Source organism: Anneissia japonica, unplaced genomic scaffold (assembly GCF_011630105.1).
Source record: "Anneissia japonica isolate Jap-2015-1 unplaced genomic scaffold, ASM1163010v1 scaffold287981_len1045443_cov154, whole genome shotgun sequence".
Taxonomy (NCBI): Eukaryota; Metazoa; Echinodermata; class Crinoidea; order Comatulida; family Comatulidae; genus Anneissia; species Anneissia japonica.
The window spans coordinates 764324-789421 of record NW_022695194.1 but is presented as its reverse complement, the minus strand read 5'-3'; the positions used below and the strand labels follow the sequence as shown (position 1 = coordinate 789421).

Sequence of the window (25098 nt, the reverse complement as noted above, 5' to 3'; positions counted from 1 at the left end):
AACTAGGCCTGATTCATAGCCTTGATAGGTTCTGTTTCACCACTCGGGCGTGGGGCCTTTCATATGGTAATGCACGTCTGACGCATCAGTGCCTGGATCAGCAATCTATTGTATTCAATACTTTACAGGGATTCTGCATACAATAGAAAGCTTTACTACCGTGTTTGTAAATACATAACAGTTAACCGGGACAACACTAGAGGGCTCACTTCAAAGTGCTTGCACATTTTGAAATTGACATCCATGACAATAGAGGGCTCACTTCATATAATTCATATTATCAAAGCAAAGGTAATTTTCAAGAATTGTGTATTATTGCTTTTACCCATGCTTTACCTGACTCTCAAGCTGCAAAAATATTTGAATTTTAATTGAAGAATGTCATTAGCTTTTCATATTTTTTTAATCAATGACAATAGAGGGCTCACTTCATAAAATTTATACTGTACTATCAAATCAAAGATAATTTCAATTGAGCAGCTTAGCTATTAAAAATGGTGGTAGCTACTGTGTGTGCGTGTGCTGAACTGTGCAGATCTCTAGGTCCGCAGTTAAATTCCCACCGCTGACTTTCCTTGTGTTTCAGCCGGAGGGCTGAAATACAAGTTATGATAATGAACTGTCTTTCGGTTGAGACAATTAAGCCGTTGGTTCCGTGTGCAATTCACCACAAGAAAAACCTCACTGGAAACAAATCTTTGGACTATCCGAACTGGTTTTGTGATATTGCTTTACATGACTTCCATGCAAAAAACCGTTTTAATTCAAGAATGTCATTAGCTTTTCATAATTCGAAATTTACATCCACAGCTCACTTGATAATGTATTATCAAATCAAAGACTAATTTAACAGCCATGTATCACTGCTTTCACTATTTGAGTACAATGACTCTTGCAAAGGCGTTTGAATTTTGATTGAAGAATGATATTAGCTTTATAGAAAATGAATTATATCAATTTGAATTTGTTTCAAAATATACAACGTGCACAAGATACATAAAAACGTAGTAATATGCTTGTTGAATCATTTTAAAAAATCCATTCTTAAAACCAAATTAGTCACCAAAGATGACGTCATCAAAATTTGACTGATTTGGTATTAAAATTTGTTTACATCGTAAAGTCCTATGCTAACATTGAGCGGATTCGAAAGTGGTGTCTATTAAATCATCTAAAATGTAATGAAGTTAGCGTAGAAGATAATTTTTATAACAAACATTTTCAATGATTCATAGATTCTTGAGATTTAAATTTCCATTCAGACTAAAATTATGAAGAAATTTGAGTGGACTTTTTGGGGGCCGTGTCCCGTCGCTCGTAGGACTCGCCACATCCAGCTTTGACTAAGGTGATCGCTGTTGATTAGAGGTACACATTCAGCTAAAATACTGTCACCAAGTCATTTTGTTGCAATTTCTGTATGAAGTATTTAAACTACTGGACAAACTTTAATTGTTTTTTTTTAACTACAATTGCCAATGAGTCAGAAGAACGTTATTTGTATGACTCTCTAGTCTAGGCATGTTTTCATGAGAGGAGGCTATGCAAAAATGCTTAAGTTTTCCATTTCTTTTTTCACTCCATTTCAAATCTAGCAGGTCAATACTTATGATGTTTATTAAAGAAATATTTACCAAGGCTTTCTGATAAGTTATTTTATGATAAAATGTAGAAATAAAAAAGTTTGAGGAGTTTAAAGACTGTCCAAATTTACTCGAGCGGAGGCTTATTATTGTGTGAAAAAACTGTCACCTAGCTGTTGGTTTGATGTTATACCCACTATAACGGCTTTGGTTTGGTGACTAATTCAGTTTATTACATCATAAAAATTAATGAGAATTATATTTGCTTTTGAAACCATTCTACAACATGTTCGCAATGAAATTGCATGTTAATATTATTAATATTTACAGTATTAATATTTGTTTATCTTTTATATATCATTAATATTTTATTCTAAATGGTTTTCCCAATGAAACCACACTGGTTTTCATTGTGTTCCAGACAACATAAAATAAAATACACGCATAAATGTACATTGAAAATGTAAATTAGATGTAAAGAAAATCATAAAATATAATGTGTACTGGAATTTTTTGTAATATTGCATATTATTATACCAAGGTCTCTCATAAATAAAAAAAAAACAAAAAACAAAAAAACAGAACAAAGAATCAACAATAGTAATAAAATGTCGATGGGAATGGAAAATAGTAACATGGTAAGACAAATGGCCGAAGGTTTAAAGCAGGGGTGGCTCAACGTGCTGGTTTGAACGCCCTCCTATGGTTCTGGTGGTGGAACAAGTCTTCGCGGAAGGACTATAAACCGTAGACACAATGCAGTGTACACAATTTGGGCCATGTGCACTTTAAAGAACCCAGTACATCTTTGAGACGAGTAAGGGGCTCCATATATAACCACTGCTGTGGACAGATGAGGGCAGCTGGTACTGGTTTACCGGGTAGCCGAGACATAAAGAGACCATTAGGGAAGAAACAAGTTACTGTACGATCTAGTCTACACCTTGAGCGCTTTGAGACTTCAGTATAAAGCGCTATAAAACTACATTTACATTAACTACATTAAGGCGTATATTGTACATATGAACATGAAAGCAACATGGCTCTACCCTAAAACTGACCACAGAAAATGATATAAAAAATATCTACTATTTTATGAAGTATTATTAATCACATTATATTATCTGTTTAATATCAATGTCTGGATTTACCCCCACTGCCAGGGATATAGCTATGGTGGTCAGAGAAGGAAGGGGGCCACCACCCTTAGTTTTCCACCAAGGCTAAAGCTAATTTCCTAGCCCTCCAACCACCTTCATTAACTCCTTTGCCCATCCTCAAAACCCTTATACTTAGAGTTTACAAATGTTATCACCTACCCACCCTTAGTTTTCTATAGCTACAGCCCGGCACTCCCAATGAACTTAACCCCTAACCCTAAATCCATAGTGAATGTACTGCTTCCCCACCAAAGAATTTGGCACGTTAAAGGTTGCTGAATTCACTACGGACGTTATGTACCGAATTCATGGACAGGAAGAGAAAAATCCAGGCATGATTTAGACATTTTCATATCATGATGGTATACTGTACTTCACGGTAATCCATCAATGTTTTATACATGGTAAATAGCTTAGCTTCAACATTAAGTTACACGACCTTATTTAAAGTCTTCCGTGACCTACCTTTTCCCGAAGGCCACTGTACCTGTAATTTATGAGCCAGCGTAGTGCTGTGTGCCTAAAATAGCTGACGCACGAAGCATGATTCATGGGGTTTTCTTCGGGTTTATTTTGGGTATGATAGTATATTTTATGCTCCATATTTCTTCTTTCACTATAAGACAACTTTCACTTTTCTGATATTTCCTATTTCACTATGAGATTATACAACTTCCATAACTATTCATATTTGGCATTTTTTTTTTACTTCATGCCCAGCAAATGTAAAACCTACATGTTCTAGGCAAAGAGATAAAGTTAAAACTGAGTCACTAATGTTAGATTTAAAATCTGCAGGTTGTTTTTAAGGAAAAAAGTGGAAGGTGGATGTTTGATGTCTTGAACAATGAAAGGAATATACAGTTTGAGGTAAAGGATTGAAACTAGATGAGTATTGTACATACAGCAGCTTGTAGAATCTGCAGTGGGCAGAATGCGTATAGCTCTTTCCAGATTGTTAAGTATAATTTTACAATAACATGTGACATGCCTTGTGGGGTGGGGGAGGGGGTAATGCTGTTAACCTGCTCGTCGGTGACCCTGCTACAATTGTTCCAGTCAATTAATAACAGCAACTACAATCAATTATATGCATTTATTCGCTAAAGGAATGTACATTAAAACCAAATGGGTAGCTTCTGTGATTCATATGAACAAACTGAAAGACTCGGTCTTATATGCAAAACTGAAAATTACCTAATTGGGAACGCCACCTACAGTACAATAAAAAATAGGGAAACCTAACACCAGCATTGTTCATTACAATATAGCAAGCTGTAATCAGCATGCAGGCTTATACAGTAATTCATTGAGTTTAACATACTACGTAAAATTATTGTAGAATGCAAATTTCAAAATACGTTATGGATTCAAATGTTGCAAAAAGATACGTGTCTTTCAATAAGGATTATTAATTGGCCAATCAAAATGCATCACTTGATATTTGTTTGGTCCTTGCGCCCGTTAGAGGAAGTCCAAAGTGGCCAGTAAATCTTTAGTAAGCCATATTACTTATCAGTGTGCATAGACTTATATTCTACTTATTCTTTGTTTTACCTGTAAGCCATTTTGTGTTCTACTATAAGCTAGGATATTGGAGTGCTTAAACATTCCACTTTCGTTGACTATGAATTACACTTTTTTTTATATGAGGGAAGATTTTTGTTATGTTCATCCATTAATTGAATAAATGTATATTGAATTGAAAAAAAAAAAAAAAAAAAAACCTAGTAAAATTTTGCTCAGGCTCAGTGTTCATATTTTTGGCAGATTTCAGGCTCAAACAAACTGTTCTTATTTTGTTCATAAATTTACACTTTTCAAACAATTACTGTATTATTGTACTGCGAATTTGTTGTGTGCCTAAATAAATACTGTAAATAATTTAATAATAATAATAATAATAAATAATAATAACAATAATAATAATAATAATAATAATAAACATATCAAAATTACTGTAGCTTAATAATTAAATATTATGTAATGGATTTCTAATTCAAGAATTTTAAACAAACCCCTTTAAAATATCACTACTAAAAAATTCTGTTAATTGTAAACATCAAATGTAGCTCGATGTTCAATATTATATAACAGACATCTAATTCATGAATTTTAAACAGATCCTTTTAAATTCTAAATACAGAATTTTGTCAGTTGTAAAACATATCAAATAGTATTCGTAATGGGTTTCTAATTCATGAATTTTAAACACATCCTTTTAAATTCTAAATTAAAATAAACTGTCAGTTGTAAACATATATCATGCACCTTGATGTAAAATATTATAAATAATGAATTTCAATTTCATAGATTTTAACCAGATCCTTTTAAATTCTTAATAAAGAATTTTGTCAACTGGTTGTAAACATATCAAATGTACTGGTTGATGTCAAATATATTAAGTAATATGTTTCTAGCTCATGAATTGGAAACCGATCCTTCAAAATTCTACATAATGAATTTCTTCAGCTGTAATACCAAATGTAGCATCACATCAAATACAGTAGGTTTCTAACTCAAGAATTTAAAACTAACAGATCGCATACTACTACGTACCATTTAGATTCAATACTAAGACTATTATTTTTTTTAATATTTAACAAAGTAAAATACATAGAAATTGAAGTTATTAACTTAAATTTCCAAGTAGTAATAAAAAAAAAATTAAAGTATGCAAATCAAAATAACATAATAAGATTTATAATAAATCTAATCTACAAAATTATGGAAATATTTGTTTTTCAAAGAAAAATAAAAATATACACATTTTGGTACAGTTATTATCTTAAACTTGCAAGTTGTAATATTACACAAAAACTCAAGGAAAAAATAAAATAATCTTTAATATACACATTTTAGTACAGCTAAAATTTAATTTTATTATTTTAAATAAAAATTTACTATGACAATGTATCTAATCAAATAAGTTATGCGTGAGCTAAGAACGTATATATTTTTTTTTACCTGACGATATGGTGTTGAATCTATAGAAAAAAAATGTGTTTTTTTTTTTATTGGAGATTTGACTAGTAGCAATGTATGTGGTAATCTAGCTTTATTATGTAGAATGTCTAAAAACGCTGATTAAAGACGGTGTTCTGAAGTTATATTCAAAGATAATCCACGGAATCAATCGCTACATCGCACCGCTGCAGTTACTGAATATAGATCACTGCTACGATGTACAGTAACAATTTAGAAAGAAATTCAATGTATTGGATTTGTGATAAATTAATCAAATGAAAGCATTTTAACATTTCTGAGGATTGATTTATCAAAATGCTCTGGCAAGAGTTGAGGTGAATTCATGAAAAACTGCATTGAATTATACAGTGAAAATAACAATCAATCACAAAAAAAAAAAATTAATTAGTATGGTAACATAACATGCTCCAGAGGGCGCTATAGCTTGATGATGCTTTGATAAACTTCCCTGTAGGCAAATCTTTTCTGCAACAAGTCTAAACTGTAAAATTCAACGTTTTTCATGCGGTCAGCTAACTCGGGCTTCAATATAGGAAGATTGAATTGTGTTACATTGAGTATATAATGCATACAACGTTTACGAAAGTTGCAGGCTAGGTTCTAGGCACTTGGCTAGCCTAGGTTTAATAATTTACAGGCCTATTATCAATAAATGCAATATAATAATTATAACAGGAAGAAGGAAGAATAGGAAAGAAACTTGGAGCAGCTGAAATATTATCCGTAAATATACAATGATAATCTTTTCTTCTTACTTGAAAAACAGTTTCAAGGAACATTTATTAATCATATAGGCCTCTGGCCCAAATAATATACAAAATATTATATTAACAAAATTAGAGTGCATCTAGATATTCTTTTCTGCATTTAAATGAGTATAATAAGCATTTTGATAACTTTGAAATGAGATCAACATTTTTAGTAGACATTAAATAAAGAAATTTGAATTCGGACGGAGTGTCTGTGTAACAGGTAAATATAAATTTTGTTCTAATATCTGAATAAAAAGGGCAAATTAAGGTAAAATGATATTCATCTTCGACTTTTTGTAACAAACATAATTTGCATAATCTTTCATTTCTATTAACATTATAACATCTTCCTCTTTCTAATTCTAATATCCCCAATCTTAATTTCGTAAGGATTTGTTTATGTCTGTAATTGTCTACAGTATTTAGATAATCCTCTGCTCTGAATTCATGTTTAATTTGTGAATAGAATTTTAATTTAGAATGTTGCCTAATTTCTTCATAAAACCTTTGATTTTCAATGTCTGTTAACCTTTGTTTTAGATTAAATACAAAATCATTGAAATCGTTGACTTTTTGTTCATGCCAAATATCTCCAAAACCAATGGAACATAATATATTTTTAACATCTAAGGCCCAACAAGGCTTGTTTCTTTGTGTTTTTCTGTATTGAAAGTCATAGCATTGCCTAATAAATTTTTCACTGTCCATATAAATCAGTCTTAACCAATACCTAATAACGTTAACAGAACATGCAACATGTATGGGGTATCTCCCGCATTCTCCTCTAACACCAATATTGGGTGCTGATTTGCCAACTCCTAATATGTATTTACAAAATTTCATTTGTATCTTATCAATAAATGAAATATCATCCAAACCCCACATTTCACTGCCATAGAGTAAAATCGGTAATACTTTAACATCAAAAATTTGATTCCATAAGTTAATCGGTAGATGACCAAAACGTCCCTGAATTACCCCCTTCAAAGCACATAAGGCTTTATTAGCTTGTAGAAAATTACTTTCTTTGGCTTTATTCCATTTACCATTTGAATTTAAAGTAACTCCTAAATACTTATATGATTTTGAAATTTCGATTGTAGTGCCATTGTAATTCCATTTTTCATATTTCTTTAGTTTATTCCCTTTTTTAAAAACAACAATGTTACTTTTGTTAACATTTACAGTTAAATCCCATGTCTCACAATATCTTGTTATTTAAATAATTTTGTAAATTGTCATTGTTGAATTTAATGCACTAATCATCAGGTCTTGGTGCCCAGTCTATCATGTTTCATAATTCGACATCAAATAGAGACTTTACATGACTTCCAAAATTTCTTTATGAAGGGAGCATAATATTAGTTTACATAATATTAATGAACTGTATACCAAAATGTTTTTTCCATTCTTCCTAGGACCTAGGCTGGAACATTCATAAACATTGTGTGCATTGTAACAATTTAACACAATTCCAATCTTCCTACAGTATATTGTAAAACCTCGAGTCCAATAGGCTTATTCTCGAGATGAAGCCTCCTCTTTAGTTTGTAAAATTAGCCTCAAAATTTTAAGTAGCAGAGGTTTCTTTTCGAGATATTATAGTATGTACACGGTACATGAGTATCAAAAAATAAAATAAATTAAAAACAAACTTGGTTTATACAGTAGTTTATGTGATTTAATGCCAGCAAAATTTATGTACAGTGGCCTTATTTATTGTATTCTAGTACAAATTCACAACATTTACAGCATTCAATTTGAAAAGAAGCCCCCCCCCCCCAATGCAAAAGTAGCCAGCCCCCCCCCCCCAACCCCTCTTTACTTTGCAAAATAGCCTTGAAATGAAGCCCATCTGGAAAGGAAGCCAATCTAAAGTTCACAAAAAAAATAAGCCCAGGGATTCCACTCAAAGTTTTACGGTATTCAAGCCGGAATTAACTGGTCACGTACCAATCTAACTCGCTTTAGGTAAGCTTTCTTCATACAGGATTCTACGAATGGTTGTCTTGTTGTGTAGCAGAAAATCAAGTTGTTCCCCTCTCCCCCACTACCGTCGCATTATCAATTGACGGGAAATCAAATGATAGCTATTGGTGTTGGTGGTTTTTTATTGTTGTTTGTATATTTTATTGTTATTTTATTACAGTTTTCTAGATGAGTTGGTAATAAAATTTAGCTTGTTAACTGTGTGACTTACTTGTTATCTCTAAATGAAAGACCAAAGTATCCCTTCTCCTTCAGCATATAATGTGACGCAACTAAATCCAACAAATCCTTCGTCAGAAGCTTGGACTGAAAAACAGAAAAAAAAACCCCAATTACTATTATTAATAATATCAATAATGATAATAAATATTTGAGAAAAACGCATGTAATAATAAAAATATACTGTATTTAAACATGGAGACACTTGAATCATCCATGGGTGTTTTTTATCAAGGCCTTGCAAGTCATACATAATTAGAAAAGAAAAAAATATTAAAAACAAAATGAATTAAAGAAAACAACAAAAACATAATATCTTAACTACCAGTGAAACTATCCCCCGCCGGACACCAACCAGGTATTTCTAAGTTTCGGGGATGCCAATGGATAAAATCAAAAATTTTTATGAAGACTTTGCTTGAAAATATGGAGATTGGAAGAACATTTAAGTTCATCGGAAAGGTCATTCCAAAGCATAGCACCATGATATGAGAGGCTATTTTTCTTGCACTCGGTGTTCACTTTAGGAATGTTAAAGTTAATGCCATTGGCAAGTCTAGTATTATAACTATTTTCTCTTAAGTGAAAGCGGTTAGAAAGATATGATGGAACATTGTTATTGAAGATTTGATACATAGTTATTGCTTTAGTATTGTGCATTTTTTGTTTAAGATTAAGTAGAGTAAGGTCTAGCTTACAAGGCTTAAGTACTGGAGTCGCATTGTGAAGATTTTGTAATAATCTTTGCTGCACGGTTTTGCAAGATTTGTAGTTTATCAAAATAGTTTTTTTTCATTGAATTACTCCAAACGACACTGCAGTAATGTCGCCATCAGGATTAGAACCCAAGACCTTCCGATTACTGTTCGGATACTCTACCAACTGAGCTATGAGGCCAAGTAGTAATGTACATAAACCCTTGTATTTTCCCATTAGGACACGTTTTTCTTCAGGTATAGCAAATCACTTGAAACTTTGATGTGAAATCAATAATAGGGATCTTTTGATTAGACGAAGACGGTAGGACGTAGAACGTAATGACGTCAGTAAAAGACACCTGCGCATATGAGAGGAGCTCGTCGCATGGATTCTAGGATGCAATTTGGCCAAATTTACGTATGCAGAGAACGTAGGACACCCGGTCACGCATGAGTAATTCCGTTCTAGCATTGTGTCGCTGCACAGATCGAAAGCTTCCCGATGTATTTCAATATAGCACGCTTAAAAAAAAAATGTGTAATTAAAAAAAATATCCCATAAGGAACATCTGCTCAAGAAAATACCTCCAAATATTTTATGATTCATTGCTCCTCACATCATTTTAATAAAAAAAAAAAAAAAATACATATTTAATAATTACAAAAGATACAAGGATTCAATAATGAAAAAAAAAATAAAATTATGAAATATTAAATATAAACACAGCAATAGTTGAAGTAGAATCATGGGTAAAGTCTTCATTTTTTGAAAAAAACTTATCTTTTTATATAGTCTATTAGAAAGAAATTTTTAAAAAGATGATATAATTCTTGACAATAATACCTAGGCACATGTACTAGGCACATGCTTTTACACAAAAAACAATGACATTATGACCTTGAACATACAAGAGTCAAAGTTCAATGCAAATATGATTAGAAGATACCATAATTATGACATGATATCAAATTATATCAATCTTATAAATAGCTGCTATGCTAATGCCAAGGTCTTAATACTATTATCAACAGTGCAGACACCTACATGCATGGAAAACACATTGTATTACTCCCTAGGGCAAATGCTCTATAAAATGTTGGCTGGTAGTTAACAGGGCAATGACATTCCAGCCTACCTGTGAAGACAGACAAGTTGGAATGCCTTGCTCAAGGATAAAAAAAAGGGGTTTGCCTTCGGCTCGAACCCTGGATTTGTTTACTGAAAGCCTATGCTATTGAATCACATGCTTGTATACAGTAATTACATCATGTTAATAACTTATTAATTAATAAATTACTTTTTTAAGGCCAAGCTCCGGAGGAAAAAACAATTTTAAAATCTTGTACTGACTTTTATAAAACACAAAAAGAATGTTCTTGATGATGAATTCAGGATGGTTATTATTGAGAGACACAGCTTTTTAAATATTTAAAAAATGGGGGGGGGGAGAGGGGGTTAACCACTCTTTTTCCCAAGTTTTTGAATATTAAAAAATCTCTTAATCTTGTTTTCATCGTTTCTATGTCTTGAAAAATCGGTTTTACAACATAGAGTACACTATCAAAAAATGTTATTTACTCCAGAGCCTGCCTTTAAGAACTGAATATTTATAAGTGATAAACAAATTTAAAAAAAATACCCTGCCTTAAAAAAAAAACAAAAAAACAAAGACTTTGTTGATGCTTAACTAAAACAACAATTATAGTCATGTGCACCACTTAAATGAAAGTGATAGCAACATACAATAGGATATACTTCCATTAAGGGAACATGCAGCATCAATACAATAAATCATAAAAATAACTCATGATTGGACGATGTCATTTTAGTAAAGGGACAGTCCCTTTCATTGAATGGTTGTATTGCTATTTTTGTCACACAACAGTTTAGATTCTAAACAATAATTTGTCAGAGCCGAGCGACATGAATTTTGGTAATAAAAATAAATTTGTGTTAACATGAATTTGGTAAAGTACTATACTATCATCATTATGAAATTTATATAGTTTCAATGTATTGTTATGTAATACTGTTTTGTTATTTTTTTAGGGGTACAGTATTAATAACACTACAGACAGCCACATTTGTCTGTTGACAATAAGTTCTGTGTGCGCCAATAAGACTATCAGACTATTGGCTTCTAGTAAAATTCTACTGACTATTTTTGCATTTTAACTGGAGTGTTATGTGCTCATCTTTTAAAAATGACAATTTCAAAGAAGAACAAATGAACTACATGAATGGTTACCATCACAAATATGCCTCCAGCCCTAAAAACATAGAGTGTAGTGACAAGAGTGAGATAAAATGTTGTTATGCTGAGAAAACCCAACAAAGCAATAACTAATAAATTAACATGTATGTACCATAAATCTTAATGCTGAAGATATTTATGACAGTTAGGGTTACAATAAAGTATCAACTATTTTCGGAATTTTCAAAATTTTGTTTTTATTGGCACATGTGGAATGCATAGCAACTTGTGGTATTATAAATTCACGAATTTAGCAGTTAATATGAAGGAGGTGTAAGCTGTGGAGGCTGTTACAGTTTATAATTATGAAACATGATACCAACAAATCCAAAATGGGCCACTGTTTGACGCCACTATATTATTTAAATACTGTAGCATTTTTTGTTTAATCTCTGGACGGAACCAGACGTAATAATGAGATCAAACTCAAGTCACAATTTTTTACACAATTGGCTGCTAATTAATTCTAGTAAAATTTGGCTTTATTTGTATAATATTTAACAAAAGGCAATAATTACTTGTTTCACCGAGTTCATTCAACCAGTTTGAAAATGTGTACGGTAGTCGAAGCATGAAATTTGCCATAGGACAGAGCCACTGTGTTCGACCGTGGAACATATCCAGATTAAAATACCTGTAGCTAGACACGCGTCTATAACGGAGACAAATGTCGGCATAGTAGCTAAAAGAGATGCAGACAGGTTCGGCCGACTGCCTGGAGCATATTATTAACACAGCATCCCTGTCACAGTTTTTTTAGTTATCTGGGATATAATTGATATAACAGATATGATTTTAACAGTAACCAATTGTAACTAATTAGCTTTACTGATACAATGACTAAACAAGACCAATACACGCAACAAGTTTCGACATCCTGTTTTTTAATGTGTCTTTTATTATGATTTGTTACCATTTGCAAAATAATTAGCAGAAAAAAGATACTATCATGCTATATAATAATAATATTTATTCGGCAAAGTAAAAAGTATAAGTATAAGGCGGCAGAATCAAGATTTGTCAAGCGCGACCAATAGTAGGCTCACAAAAACACTAATTTGTCAGGTTTTTATAGTATTTTTTTATATTGCTTTGTAAGGCATGGTGAAATGCCGTCATAAATTGTAGAGCAAATAAAAATAGACCAAATCCATCTGAATTTATCGTTTTGCAACATTCAAGATTCATTGCTCTTGACGTTTGATGAAAGATTATAATATAGTCACATCAATCATAAATAATTAAATGACAAAACTAATGGGTGATTGATTGTCAATAGCAAAAAATACTGATTGGCAAAAATACTGGAAAAATGACTTTAGTGTTGAATGGCAAACATCAGCAAGTGTCAATACGAAAATATTGATGGCAAAATATTGCACTTGTTGCCTCAATAGTGGTTAAAGTGCTAAAAAATATTGTGTGGTTGTCAAAAGCAAAAATATTTATTGGCAAAAATCAAGGATTATTTTCATTATCAAAATATTGAGTGGCAAAAATCTTTGGTGATTGTCAATAGTGAATTATTGAGTGGCAAAAATTCTGTCCATGTTATACTGAGTATATTGTAAGTATGACCTTGGGACATATGATAATCAAGTAATTAATGCATTTATAACATAGCTTGATATGATAGGCATAATGGAAGGGATGGCATTAGACGTGCACACGAACAAAATGAGTAGACAAGGACATGGTATAATTAGGCCAGTAAATAGAACAGCAGATGGATTGGTTATTATTATACAACAGAAGACTTAAAAAGTGTGGACGTCCTCCAAAAAGCGTATAGATTCATGGATTTACAATACAATTAGACAGTAGGCTTGTGTACACTGGTTAATGAAGCATTTATTTCATATAACTAATAAAATTAACTAGCAGTAAATTGAAGGACAAATGATAAATAAAATAAATGAACAAATTGATTTAACGAAGGATAACCAAATGAGGAGGGAGAAGAACATATCCAGAAGAAGGCTGAATAATACAAACAGCTGGTGTGGGACACAGTGATGATGTCTGGATTTATGAGAATACCAGTCAAACATGACAGTTTAACACTGTGTATACAGATGTTGAATCTCTGGTAACACCTGCCATTAGCAGTTCACTAATGACAGGGTTGCCATCAATGAAGACCATTTAACTGGCAGTAATAACATACCATCTTCACTAGTCACTTCACAACAACATACTGACTGTAATCATCATAGGTGAGTTGTTAATACAGTAGTGAACATCGGTTTAGACCTAAGAATTTCATTGGCCTATTTATAGATCTGGATCTAGGTACAGTACATATTAAATGAGCACAGTAGTCATTCCATAGAGTGTATATATCCGCCCTGTGCCTTAATACTGTACCGACGCATAGTCTGTACGATGGACAATTTCATTATTTTCGGCCCGGTGCCTGAATACCAAACATACAGTATATGCAGGCCGCGTATGATGGGCGATTCCATTACAGTACCTTCTTTTATGGTCAGTGGGTATAAAAATGAATTTGTGACCCTCCTTCTACCTTTTCTTCCCAAAATTGAATCGTCTCTTATATTATTACATACCATTCCACTAAATTTTATGATGACCTATGCCTTTGTTTTTGCATAATCTTGCAGATTGACAGACAGCAGTAAAAACAACCTCCTTTGCTAGGGGTAATAAACAGTAGCATTAAACATAAAAAGTCAAAAAAGAACATTCGGTTTGGATCAGATTATTAATCTGTTTTGAACCTCCTTTTAGATACGTCTCCGTGTCGTGTCAATCTAAATGAGTTTCAATCTGCGGAAGATGCTTGCACCAATATTGGCATTCCTGAGGGTTACACCGAAAACAGTACGGTGTAAATCATATCAAAGCGAAACCCTCAATATCTGAATTTTTGGAAGTAACCAATCCTCCTCTAAGAAAAAGCTAAACTTTTCTCCTGGTTATGAAAAAATTAATCATAGTAAATGTAACAAACAGATGCAAGAATCCACTTTGTTCATACCATAATCGATCAGATTGTATCATAAGTTTTTTAATAATGTTGAACATTTAATGATAATATAATTGTACTTTGTTATTGTCTGTTTAATTTTTTTTATGTATTTAACTATATGGAACAAATGTTTTCATAAAACTTGACTGAAAAATGTACGCACAGCTATATCCATATTCAATAATAAAATTGCTGTCTCTTATACACATCTAGATGTGTATAAGAGACAGCCACTAAATTTTATGATGACCTATGCCTTTGTTTTTGCATAATCTTGCAGATTGACAGACAGCAGTAAAAACAACCTCCTTTGCTAGGGGTAATAAACAGTAGCATTAAACATAAAAAGTCAAAAAAGAACATTCGGTTTGGATCAGATTATTAATCTGTTTTGAACCTCCTTTTAGATACGTCTCCGTGTCGTGTCAATCTAAATGAGTTTCAATCTGCGGAAGATGCTTGCACCAATATTGGCATTCCTGAGGGTTACACCGAAAACAGTACGGTGTAAATCATATCAAAGCGAAACCCTCAATATCTGAATTTTTGGAAGTAACCAATCCTCCTCTAAGAAAAAGCTAAACTTTTCTCCTGGTTATGAAAAAATTAATCATAGTAAATGTAACAAACAGATGCAAGAATCCACTTTGTTCATACCATAATCGATCAGATTGTATCATAAGTTTTTTAATAATGTTGAACATTTAATGATAATATAATTGTACTTTGTTATTGTCTGTTTAATTTTTTTTATGTATTTAACTATATGGAACAAATGTTTTCATAAAACTTGACTGAAAAATGTACGCACAGCTATATCCATATTCAATAATAAAATTGCTGTCTCTTATACACATCTAGATGTGTATAAGAGACAGCCACTAAATTTTATGATGACCTATGCCTTTGTTTTTGCATAATCTTGCAGATTGACAGACAGCAGTAAAAACAACCTCCTTTGCTAGGGGTAATAAACAGTAGCATTAAACATAAAAAGTCAAAAAAGAACATTCGGTTTGGATCAGATTATTAATCTGTTTTGAACCTCCTTTTAGATACGTCTCCGTGTCGTGTCAATCTAAATGAGTTTCAATCTGCGGAAGATGCTTGCACCAATATTGGCATTCCTGAGGGTTACACCGAAAACAGTACGGTGTAAATCATATCAAAGCGAAACCCTCAATATCTGAATTTTTGGAAGTAACCAATCCTCCTCTAAGAAAAAGCTAAACTTTTCTCCTGGTTATGAAAAAATTAATCATAGTAAATGTAACAAACAGATGCAAGAATCCACTTTGTTCATACCATAATCGATCAGATTGTATCATAAGTTTTTTAATAATGTTGAACATTTAATGATAATATAATTGTACTTTGTTATTGTCTGTTTAATTTTTTTTATGTATTTAACTATATGGAACAAATGTTTTCATAAAACTTGACTGAAAAATGTACGCACAGCTATATCCATATTCAATAATAAAATTGCTGTCTCTTATACACATCTAGATGTGTATAAGAGACAGCCACTAAATTTTATGATGACCTATGCCTTTGTTTTTGCATAATCTTGCAGATTGACAGACAGCAGTAAAAACAACCTCCTTTGCTAGGGGTAATAAACAGTAGCATTAAACATAAAAAGTCAAAAAAGAACATTCGGTTTGGATCAGATTATTAATCTGTTTTGAACCTCCTTTTAGATACGTCTCCGTGTCGTGTCAATCTAAATGAGTTTCAATCTGCGGAAGATGCCAACAGTTTAAAAATAGATAAGTGAGTCTGTCTCTTATACACATCTAGATGTGTATAAGAGACAGGGAATGACCTTTCCAATCTCCATATTTTCAAGCAAAGTCTTCATAAAAGTTTTTGATTTAATCCATTGTCATCCCCGAAACTTAGAAATACCGGGTTGAGTATATTATTATTATTATTATAACAGGAGGGAAAATTAAAAGTAGGCTCCTATCGGGAGTATGTTTGCCCAGGGAGTTGTTATAACAACTCCCTGGGCAAACATACTCCCGATAGGAGCCTACTTTTAATTTTCCCTCCTGTTATAATAATAATAATAATATACTCAACCCGGTATTTCTAAGTTTCGGGGATGACAATGGATTAAATCAAAAACTTTTATGAAGACTTTGCTTGAAAATATGGAGATTGGAAGAACATTTAAGTTCATCGGAAAGGTCATTCCAAAGCATAGCACCATGATATGAGAGGCTATTTTTCTTGCACTCGGTGTTCACTTTAGGAATGTTAAAGTTGATGCCATTGGCAAGTCTGGTATTATAACTATTTTCTCTTAAGTGAAAGCGGTTAGAAAGATATGATGGAACATTGTTATTGAAGATTTGATACATAGTTATTGTTTTAGTATTGTGCATTCTTTGTTTAAGATTAAGTAGAGTAAGGTCTAGCTTGCAAGGCTTGAGTACTGGAGTCGCATCGTGAAGATCTTGTAATAATCTTTGCTGCACGGTTTTACAAGATTTGGAGTTTATCAAAATAGTTTTTTTTCATTTAATTACTCCAAACGACACTGCAGTAATGTTGCCATCAGGATTTGAACCCAAGACCTTCCGATTACTGTTCGGATACTCTACCAACTGAGCTATGAGGCCAAGTAGTAATGTACATAAACCCTTGTATTTTCCCATTAGGACACATGTTTTTGTTTAGGTATAGCAAATCACTTGAAACTTTGATGTGAAATTAATAATAAGGAACTTTTGATTGCACGAAGACGGTAGGACGTCGAACGTAATGACGTCAGTAAAAGACACCTGCGCGTATGAGAGGAGCTCGTTGCATGGATTCTAGGATGCAATTTGGCCAAATTTACGTATGCAGAGAACGTAGGACGCCCGGTAGGACGGTCACGCATGAGTAATTCCGTTCTAGCATTGTGTCGCCGCACAGATCGAAAGCTTCCCGATGTATTTCGATATAGCACATGTAGTAGGCACATGCTTTTACACAAAAAACAATGACATTATGACCTTGAACATACAAGAGTCAAAGTTCAATGCAAATATGATTAGAAGATACCATAATTATGACATGATATCAAATTATATCAATCTTATAAATAGCTGCTATGCTAATGCCAAGGTCTTAATACTATTATCAACAGTGCAGACACCTACATGCATGGAAAACACATTGAATTACTCCCTAGGGCAAATGCTCTATAAAATGTTGGCTGGTAGTTAACAGGGCAATGACATTCCAGCCTACCTGTGAAGACAGACAAGTTGGAATGCCTTGCTCAAGGATAAAAAAAAAAGGGGTTTGCCTTCGGCTCGAACCCTGGATTTGTTTACTGAAAGCCTAAATCCTATGCTATTGCATCACATGCTTGTATAATTACATCATGTAACTTATTAATTAATAAATTACTTTTTTAAGGCCAAGCTCCGGAGGAAAAAAAATTTTAAAATCCTGTACTGACTTTTATAAAACACAAAAAGAATGTTCTTAATGAAGAATTCAGGATGGTTATTATTGAGAGACACAACTTTTTAAATATTTAAAAAATGGGGGGGGGGGGAAGGGGGGTTAACCACTCTTTTCCCCAAGTTTTTGAATATTAAAAAATCTCTTAATCTTGTTTTCATCGTTTCTATGTCTTGAAAAATCGGTTTTACAACATAGAGTACACTATTAAAAAATGTTACTTACTCCAGAGCCTGCCTTTAAGAACTGAATATTTATAAGTGATAAACAAATTTTAAAAAAATACCCTGCCTTAAAAAAACAAACAAAACAAAGACTTTGTTGATGCTTAACTAAAACAACAATTATAGTCATGTGCACCACTTAAATGAAAGTAAAAGCAACTTACAATAGGATATACTTCCATTAAGGGAACATGCAGCATCAATACAATAAATCATAAAAAATAACTCATGATTGGACGATGTCATTTTAGTAAAGGGACAGTCCCTTTCATTGAATGGTTGTATTGCTATTTTTGTCACACAACAGTTTAGATTCTAAACAATAATTTGTCAGAGCCGAGCGACATGAATTTTGGTAATAAAAATAAATTTGTGTTTGGTAAAAAAAAAATTTATTTTGAACATTTTTTTTAAAAATTTTATTTATTTATGTTTTTCATTTATTTTATTAAATAGTTAGTAGATATTGTTTGCATTATCTAAATCCTGTTTTTGAATATCAATGCACCAGCAAACAAACCAGCGGTTATATTTGGCTTTAGCAAAATAAAAAAAAAAAAAAAAGCCTCCCTCCCCCCATCACTTTTCCTGCCCAGATAGGGTGATAAACTAATAACATTTTTATAGGGCCTAATACTGTTTTGTTATTTTTTTAGGGGTACAGTATTAATAACACTACAGACAGCCACATTTGTCTGTCGACAATAAGTTCTGTGTGCGCCAATAAGAAGAACAAATGAACTGCATGAATGCTTACCATCAAAAATAAGCCTCCACCCCTAAAAACATAGAGTGTAGTGACAAGAGTGAGATAAAATGTTGTTATGCTGAGAAAACCCAACAAAGCAATAAATAATAAATTAACATGTATGTACCATAAATCTTAATGCTGAAGATATTTATGACAGTTAGGGTTATGGTAAAGTATCAACTATTTTCGGAATTTTCCAAAATTTTGTTTTTATTGCCACATTTGGAATGCATAGCAACTTGTGGTTTTATAAATTCAGGAATTTAGCAGTTAATATGAAGGATGTGTAAGCTGTGGAGGTTGTTACAGTTTATAATTATGAAACATGATACCAACAAATCCAAAATGGGCCACTGTTTGACGCCACAATATTATTTAAATACTGTAGCATTTTTTTAATAATCTCTAGACGGAACCAGACGTAATAATGAGATCAAACTCAAGTCACAATTTTTTACACAATTGGCTACTAATTAATTCTAGTAAAATTTGGCTTTATTTGTATAAAATTTAACAAAAAGCAATAATTACTTGTTTCACCGAGTTCATTCAACCAGTTTGAAAATGTGTAGTCGAAGCATGAAATTTGCCATAGGACAAAGCCACTGTGTTCGACCGTGGAACATATCCAGATTAAAATACCTGTAGCTAGACACGCGTCTATAACGGAGACAAATGTCGGCATAGTAGCTAAAAGAGATGCAGACAGGTTCGGCCGACTGCCTGGACCAGAAGAAGGCTGAATAATACAAACAGCTGGTGTGGGACACAGTGATGATGTCTAGATTTACGAGAATACCAGTCAAACATGACAGTTTAACACTGTGTATACAGATGTTGAATCTCTGGTAACACCTGCCATTAGCAGTTCACTAATGACAGGGTTGCCATCAATGAAGACCATTTAACTGGCAGTAATAACATACCATCTTCACTAGTCACTTCACAACAACATACTGAATGTAATCATCATAGATGAGTTGTTAATACAGTAGTGAACATCGGTTTAGACCTAAGAATTTCATTGGCCTATTTATAGATCTGGATCTAGGTACAGTACATATTAAATGAGCACAGTAGTCATTCCATAGAGTGTATATATCCACCCTGTTCCTTAATACTGTACCGATGCATAGTCTGTACGATGGACAATTCTATTATTTTCGGCCCGGTGCCTGAATACCAAACATATATGCAGGCCGCGTATGATGGGCGATTCCATTACAGTACCTTCTTTTATGGTCAGTGGGTATAAAAATGAATTTGTGACCCTCCTTCCACCTTTTCTTCCCAAAATTGAATCGTCTCTTATATTATTACATACCATTCCACTAAATTTTATGATGACCTATGCCTTTGTTTTTGCATAATCTTGCAGATTGACAGACAGCAGTAAAAACAACCTCCTTTGCTAGGGGTAATAAACAGTAGCATTAAACATAAAAAGTCAAAAAAGAACATTCGGTTTGGATCAGATTATTAATCTGTTTTGAACCTCCTTTTAGATACGTCTCCGTGTCGTGTCAATCTAAATGAGTTTCAATCTGCGGAAGATGCTTGCACCAATATTGGCATTCCTGAGGGTTACACCGAAAACAGTACGGTGTAAATCATATCAAAGCGAAACCCTCAATATCTGAATTTTTGGAAGTAACCCATCCTCCTCTCCGAAAAAGCTAAACTTTTCTCCTGGTTTCGAAAAAATTAATCATAGTAAATGTAACAAACAGATGCAAGAACCCACTTTATTCATACCATAATCAATCAGATTGTATCATAAGTTTTTTAATAATGTTGTACAATATTTTTTAATAATAATGTAATTGTACTTTGTTATTGTCTGTTTGAAGTTTTTATGTATTTAACTAGATATGGAACAAATGTTTTCATAAAACTTGACTGAAAAATGTACGCACAGCTATATCCATATTCAATAATAAAATTGAATCTGGATCTGAACTCTGAATCTATAACATTATAATGAGTATGTCTATGATATTTTGTGCTGCATTTTTACGAGGTTAAATAAAAAAAAAAATGATCTTGAACCAATTCTAGAATTAAGCACAATACAAGAACCAAAATTATTATGACTTTGTCATTGAAAACTTAAATTCTTAGAAAGAAAAATAGCAGGTTTTTACATAACAATTGGTTGAATACCTTCCTGTTGAGGTAATTGTAGGTTATGGATGTAAAGTTTAAGGCCAAATAAAAAACAATGCCAAAAAAAAAAGGGAAAAAAAAGCCAAATATTGTAATATAAATGAGCAATTTGATATTTTCATTCAATTTTTAGGATGTTTTTTTCTGAACAGATTTCATCACCAAATCTATAAATTGCTGCAACAATTGGAGAAATTCAAGATGTTTGTGTTTTTAGTAGGCCTACTTTTTTTGCTAACTAACAATGCCTCCATTGCAACCAAAGCTAATTAACACGTTCGCTGCCAGCGATGAGTATACTCATCCCATAGGGTGTTTCTGAGGGCGCTAGGGACGACTATACTCGTTAAAATCGGGGTAACATTCTAGCATTTATTACTTCTTTGTTATACATTGTAGAGCCACGAATTTAACGGCTAGTAGTTCGGGGACGATACACCTAAACATTAACGTACAAATAACGAATGTATGTTTGTTGTGTTATCTTGCTGGCATTAAACTCAATTGCACGAGTGGGGGCACCCTCTGAACATATACGTACCAACCCATGTAAAAAGTGGACGAGAAAACTCGCACTTGGCAGAGACAACAAAAAATGCTGTCCAATTGCCGGCAACGAGTTTACTCATCCCCTAATACTTTTCTCACCGATTTCCTTAAACACACAATTTATAAAATATATTACTAGATAAAATTTCAGAAAAGTATGTTAGTACATGTAAACTTGTTCTCACACACAAGAAGGAACCTAAAAAAAATGTCTGGCAGTCAACGTGTTAAACCAGATTTCGGAGAGAAGTGGGTGTCTTCCAACTTTGGATCTCTATCCTATAGTATGACCTTGACCTTTCCTGAGCATCAATCAAACTTAGAAGTGGGCCAGGAATATGTGCGTGTCTTACAAACACGCAAGCTATCTCACAGTACACGTGTACACGTATGCTTTACACTTTCATTTTGTGAGACCTAGCGACAATATCCAAGGGGCGTGGCTTAGTGGAAAGGGCCACTGGCTAATAGTATACAGTAATAAATTTAGGAAATTCCATAGTAAAAATTCTGTAAATCAGCGAGATAAATAGTTTAGGTATTTCATTAAGATATTTTAAAAAATATTAAACCACTCAACAGTTTAATCAAATTTTTAGACTTTTCAAGATTTGACAACAGACAATATCAGGTCGAGGTTTTACTCCGCAGTGGAAAGCGACACGAAACTATTAACTTCTATTTGTCAAAAGACAAAATGCGCTATAAATATTTTGTATGGAATTTCAACACACAAAGATACAGCTGACAGTTGAACACCTCAGTGTTATCTAGTTGCAATATTTGCATAATATCAAGTCGCAGGCTACTAATTTTCCCATTATGTTACTGAATGGGAGCCTATACACTTCCATGACCCCTTGGGTCTACAAACAGTTCTGAAAACCACTAAAAGCCCAAGATGTGAACTTGGTTGCCTCCTAGGCAGAGGGAGTAAGACAATAGATGGCACATCTAAGACAGACTGTAATACCACAACTATGCGCTAATGTCAATACCACATAATCCTTTGTCATATTTTGCATCTATACTACAATACAGTATAAGTAGGATTGTTTTCAATTTAAACACTACTGTTAATATTCAGATCTGGGTTGACGTTTTTAATGGTACTGCACCGAGCTTTATCAACGAAACATGCAATTAAAAAAAAGTATATTTAACCATTCAGAATACTGGTGATGTAATATCATATCGTTATACGATATTGTAAAAAAAGGCCGCTGATTAGTTTATCCTAGTTAAGTTTGACTGCGGCACATATTCGAAATGCATCAAACCATTGTGTATAGTAATTGAAAAAAGTTTGCAGTGACAGAAGAAGGTAATGATGATGATGATGATGACGAACCTCTGAAGTAAATGCTCACACAAACCAATTTTATATACTTTTAACTGTTTTATTTATTTATTTTTTTTAAATTTTCATGAAATGATAAATACTTTAACCTGTATTTCTTTTAATTGATCTTCAAGAATAAGCTATTGTACAATCCAACTGAATTAATATTCTACCAGTTTATGTTGAGATTTAAATAATCAAATCTAATGGGCTCATTCGACTGGTTCATTTCATTGACTACGATTTTTAGTTGAGTATTATTTTCATTCGACTAGTTCGTAAAACAGACTTTGTTGACAATGAAAATTAACGTAAAACAGAGTGCGTTAATCAGCGTTAAGTTATCCAAGTGACCAAAACAAACCTGTTCAATTGGTCAGCAACAACACTGGCGTTAATATAATTTAAATTAAATTTCAGAAAATAAAAATTATAATATTTATCCACATGAAGTCAAAATAATTGTAGCCTAACAGAATTCAAAAATTGGATAAATACATTATTTTTGTGGAAACCCATACTGTCACAATCCGAAGCAACCTTGATTTACGCAGCTTGTATCGCAGTAACTATGCAGCCATTTTGTTTTGTCGAGTACTGTCCAGTTTTCTATTCGACTGGTTGTCTTCATTAAGTAGGATTTTAATGTTTTGTGAAATTTAACAAAGTGACACAAGTTTGATGTTAAAAATTTACTATTTATTGTAAATGTTTATCAATAAAAGTAACAAGAATTGAATGAATTGACTTTCTGGAAAACCCCTTGCTTCATGGCCATTAAAGCTAGTGGAGTAATTTCTTTTATATGTTATCAGGCTATGCACCTTTTCCTAATACTTGACCCACACATTGGTGGGTGCTAATCTCGATATGCTTTTTAGTTTTTTTTTAATCATTTAAATTTATGTTGCCATGAAAGAAAAAAATAACAGTATTAATCAAATAAAAACAAAAGGAATGATTTTTTGCAAGTGGAAAAATGGTCTAGTCACAGAGATTAAACGTTCGTTCTTCAGTAGGCGGCTAAGTCTGAGACTAAATGTCAAGTTCCTAATTACCGAATGATGTCCCTTGGTTATCTTTGCGAATTTCCAATCAGGATTTTTTTTTAATCAACAGAAAATTCTGTGATATACACCATGTCTTTATTTGTCTACCACTCTACTTGATGAGTAAATCAAATGTCAAGATAGTTTATTACCTAAATTATTCATAATCAAAAATATGGAATTTAATGAGCACCAGCACAAAATTATATGAACAATAATGGTTTTACCATTTGCATAATGATCACCTGACCAGCTAAATAACAGTTCAACAACAGAGCCTTGTTAAATGTGTTGAAACTGGGTTAAAGGTCAGTTCTACACTTAATTAAAATCATATGTAATATATATACAGTAGTACATCAACACTTGAGTGCAGTTATAGTCTTTAAAAATACAGGTTGACTGCTATCATTCCTATGCTGTATGCTGTTAATAGACAACTCATCCACAGTACCAATGTCAAGTCCATAGTTACTTCATTGTGGTTAGTGCATCTCTCCTCAGCTAAATTATAACTAAACTAAGATAGATATTATTACCTGAATTATTCATAATTAAAAATATGGAATTTAATGAGCATCAGCACAAAATTATATGAACAATATTGGTTTTACCATTTGCATAATGACAGAGATCCCAATTCTCCCGAGAATTGCGGGTTTCTCCCGATTTTTGAGGCCGTCTCCCGCCCTCCCGATTTTTATTAATATCTCCCGATTTTTTTTAATATCCCGAAAATTTCACGAAAAATGTGATTTCCACGATGTCATAGAGCAATGAAACAAAATTTCTTATCTTAAGCCAATATACTATGGCGCTCGCTCAGCCATAAAATGTCATAAACAAGGCCAGGGAGTTGTTATTTAAGTTGTTTATCAAAATAACAACTCCAGGGCAAGGCAGGCGTGGTAGAACC

The 25098-nt window shown here is 32.8% G+C and overlaps 1 protein-coding gene across 2 annotated transcripts in view; it reads right to left on the bottom strand.

Moving 5' to 3' along the window:
- The window catches only part of LOC117101407 (FERM domain-containing protein 4A-like), an 82940-nt gene that overhangs the window by 14934 nt on the left and 42908 nt on the right, over positions 1 to 25098 (bottom strand). For both annotated transcript variants that reach the window (XM_033241386.1, XM_033241385.1), the window contains exon 3: positions 8684 to 8778. In XM_033241386.1, coding sequence (XP_033097277.1) covers positions 8684 to 8778 — 95 coding nt within the window. The remainder of the gene's footprint in view (positions 1 to 8683; positions 8779 to 25098) is intronic.